Source organism: Gekko japonicus, unplaced genomic scaffold (genome assembly GCF_001447785.1).
Source record: "Gekko japonicus isolate JY-2015 unplaced genomic scaffold, Gekko_japonicus_V1.1 scaffold16, whole genome shotgun sequence".
NCBI lineage: Eukaryota > Metazoa > Chordata > Lepidosauria > Squamata > Gekkonidae > Gekko > Gekko japonicus.
This window is the reverse complement of record NW_015169777.1, coordinates 824,529-828,528: the sequence shown is the minus strand read 5'-3', so window position 1 is coordinate 828,528 and position 4,000 is coordinate 824,529. Positions and strand designations below refer to the sequence as shown.

The 4,000-nt window shown below is 44.6% G+C and overlaps 1 protein-coding gene across 1 annotated transcript in view; it reads left to right on the top strand.

Annotated features, from left to right (window-relative positions):
• Window positions 1-4,000, top strand: part of DEPDC5 (DEP domain containing 5) — a 70,264-nt gene that overhangs the window by 26,086 nt on the left and 40,178 nt on the right. The window contains exons 21-22 of the mRNA XM_015416718.1: window positions 614-834; window positions 3,220-3,423. Of these exons, the coding sequence (XP_015272204.1) occupies window positions 614-834; window positions 3,220-3,423 (425 nt within the window). The remainder of the gene's footprint in view (window positions 1-613; window positions 835-3,219; window positions 3,424-4,000) is intronic.

Genomic DNA, 4,000 nt, shown 5'->3' with positions numbered 1-4,000 from the left:
ACAGAATGCAGTTGGGATGATGAGCAAGGAGGGGTGGTGGGATTTATGAGCCTCCTGCCTAATTCATGCTTTTCTTTATAACCACGAAGGATAGAAAGCTTGATTTCAGGAGACAGCTGGGCACCTCTCTAACTTTCCAGATACTTCGGTACTGTGTGATGCAGCCATCTCTGCCTTGATAGCACTTAAGATAAGATTAGCATTGCACACAAACTACTGGATCATGATCCTTGTGGGATGTTGCACTTGTTAACTCATTCGCTTATGTTCATTCAAAATGCACTAAGGTTCATTCAAAATACACTAAGGGTAAAAGGGTATCACCAAAGCAAAGCAGAGTGCATTGTTTGGTCTTTAACTATCAGCAAGTGGAACTTTTTGATCTTTGTGGGAACAGCATGGCTGGTAGAAGTTCTAGGGAGCCTTTCAATGAAGGGAGATCTGGACTCTGGAAGCCATTTTGCAGGCCAGATGAGCTGACCTTATATGGCCCTCAAAATGGTCAGTGGAGCACCTTCATCAGTGGAAACTGGGCAGTGAAATGTAGCCATTTTAGACAGGGTTCTTGGCACAAGGCCACTCAGTAAGCCTCTGTCTGCTGGTCCTCCAACAGATCTGTGCGAGAGAGGGAGAGCCGTACCCGGAAAAGCTCCAGCTCCTTTGATGTCTCATCCAGCCCTTCCCTGCAGAGCCGCCCCCTGCCCCCGGAAGAAGTGAGGAGCCAGGCTTCTGATGACAGCTCCCTGGGCAAGATTTCCAACATCCTGATGATCCCACGGCCTCACCTGCACCAGTATGAAGTCAGCAGCTCCTTGGGCTACACCAGCACCCGAGGTCAGACTGAAGAGGGGGGTGGGAGTAGCAATAGCAGCAGTGCCGGTAGAGTTTCCAGGGAGTGCACCCTGTGATTGCTAACAGATATTCTGTTCCTGCTGTGTGGCCTCAGTAAGCTGGATTGCTCTTCGCCTGCTCATTCTCCTTCTGCAGTCACCCGCTTCGGCAGTCCTCCTTCCTTTCTTCCCTGCGCTTTGAAGGTCACCTTAAAAACCATCCTCTGCAATTGCATTTATCACAACCTTTCTCAGTTTTTGCCCTGCCACTGTTTGTTATATGGTGTCCCCCACAGAGGCATTCTGATGCCAATCCAGTCATTATCCCAGCTCTTTACGAATCTTCCCTTTATACCAATATCTTTGCCCTCTTTTTAGCATCTGCAAATAGCAGCTGTTATCTTACTTCCCTGCCCCACTTATTAAATTGGTTGAAGAGGTCAGCTTTGTCAGCGAGCCCATCAGTGCTCTATGTTTATAGCCTCTCTCCAGGGATAATTTATAGCCTTTTGTGGTTCTTCTTTTTATAAAATATTTTTGAGGACCTGCTGGGAACATGGGATTGGGCCTCAGTCCAGGATGATTTCTCAGCCTTAGGTTTTTTTTGCCTGTTTTATTACTGTGACAAATACCCAAGGGGTAGCCACGTGAGCCTGCTGCATCTAAAACACTGACAGTGAAATCCTAAGCAGAGTTATGCTGTTTTGAGTCCACTGAAGTCAGTGGGCTTTTAAGGTTATAACTCTATTTAGAATTGCAGGGAAAGTTGTATGACACCTTCAGAATTCACAGGTATGTTGATACCAGAGCATGTTGGTACCAGAGTACCAGGCATTTGTGGGCCAGAGCCCACTTTGACAGGTGCTTGAAGAGCTGCATTCATTGAATAAAAACATATAGAAACAGAAAAGCAGGGATGCTGATAGAAGGATAGATTGGAAGTCTGGCATTCCAAGGGCACAGATGTGTTAGACAACAGATGAAAACAAGTTCCAGAAAAAGAGTAAAAGATCCAATAAGAGGGGGTGAGAAACGCTTCAGACTGTTGATTGGTTGAAAGAATAAGGTGAATAGTGTACTAAAACCTGGGATGAGGGTGCTTGAGTTCTCCACCCAATATCCCTTTGAAGCCCAAACCTGATAGTGTTGAATATGTATGTGAATCCTAATTCAAGGGCTTTTCACAGTTGTCAACTTTTGAAACACATCTGCTGAAGTATTGCAACATTTAAGATAATAATAGAATATCCAAGGACATTGAAATGTTCCTCATATGCAAAAGACCTTGAAACGCTGGGCGGGACTGCACAAAGCAGCCAGTCAACCCAGCCAGCGTCTTCTGACTGACAGTTCAAGCGTCCATACACTAAAGGAGTGCATTTTAGAACTTTGGCACCCACTATTCAATTATATATAAGGAGAGATACAGTTCTGCCCTCTTCATGGCTCATGAAACTTTATGCTTCGACAAATCTATGAGTCTTTATGGTGCACGAGACTCTTTATTGTGTTACTACTGATACCCTTACAGAGTAGCTCAGAGGGCAACACGCACAAAAGACTATGAAGGACTTAATATACTTTATAAAAATTATCATTAGTAGCTATTGTAGTTACCATCTTTTGCTTGCGCACTAAGAACATGTATTTCTAGCCTCAGTGCTAGGCAGGCCATTCATTTGTTTGGTGTAGTGATTTGGTGTAGTGGTTAAGTGCGCCGACTCTAATCTGGGAGAACCGGGTTTGATTCCCCATGCCTCCACTCAGCTGCTGAATGACCTTGGGCAAGCCATAGTTCTGTCAGAGCTGTTCTTGAAAGAGCAGTTTCTGTCAGAGCTCTCTCAGCCCCACCTACCTCACAGGGTGTCTGTTGTGGGAAGGGGAAGGGAAAGGAGTTTGTAAGCCGCTCTGAGACTTCGAGTGAAGGGCGGGGTGTAAATCCAATCTCTTCTTCTTGATCATCTTCTTGTTTCCTTGGTATGGGGAAAGGCGTTGTGATGCTGGAGGCAGAAAATTCACCTGGCTGTCCCTCAACCACTGATTAATGTGGGGCAAGAGTTTTCCTTTGTCTCTAAGAAATCAAATCAAAGGAATGTTGTAATTGTTGTTTTTCTGGTTTTGTATGCATATTTTAGCTTTGGTTATAATTGTTTTAAAGTGTTTTTTTTGTTTTAATGGTTTTTAAGATGTGCTTTCATTATGTATGTTTCTGACCTGTTAGCCACTTTGGTGGCCCTGATGAAAGCAGAAAGGCAGGGTATAGATCTTGTAAATAACTAAATAAATTTCTCACTAATGCCTGAGACAATTCTCTGCCTTCATCTCATGACCTGGCTGTGTCTGTGTGGACCCAAGGGATCCTGTGTTAGTACATGGCTTTGTATTACAGATGCCCTGGAGAATATGTTGGAGGCTCAGCAGCGTGACTCCAGTGCGCCTGGCAGGTTCCATGTTGGCAGTGCTGAATCCATGTTGCACATCCGTCCTGGTGGATATGCACCACAGCGGGCACTCATAAACCCCTATGCCCCATCTCGCATGCCCATGAAGCTCACATCCAATCGAAGGCGCTGGATGCATACTTTTCCCATGGGTAAGATCTTTTTTTGGCTTCAGATGACTCAAGATTCTAAAGATTGGCCAGATTCTAAAGATTTGGATACAGTCTTTCATAGCCATAATTTCTCCCTAGATTCCCCTAAACAGCATTTTTGTGTGCTACAAAAATGTTGGAAAGGAATTTTGAGATGGGGTTGTGAAGTAGCCATGCTTTGTTCCTGCTAGAAGAAACTAATGTAAGAAATTAGCAGGGTTCCTCCAAGGAATCTGAGTACCGTGGTGCAAATGAAGAATTTTTAGCTGATGAGTAGGGAGGAAGAGTGAGGAAAAAATGCCAGAAAGGGGGCTAGTACAATATATTTGTCAGACAGATGGTGGGAAAACTTGATGTGTGCCTTGATGTGAAATGTCTAGCAGTGGCATATCAGAGAAAAGACGTGGTGGTGGTGGGGTTTATATGCGAAGACAGTGCAGATCACGGCACCTCCTGCATGCTTTTAGCATGAGATCATGCTAAAAAACCACATTGGAAGCTCTACTGCAATGTGAAGATTTGTGTGGGAGGGTCTTCTCAATGAGTGGGGGAAACAACCTGAGAAAACAGGAGGGAA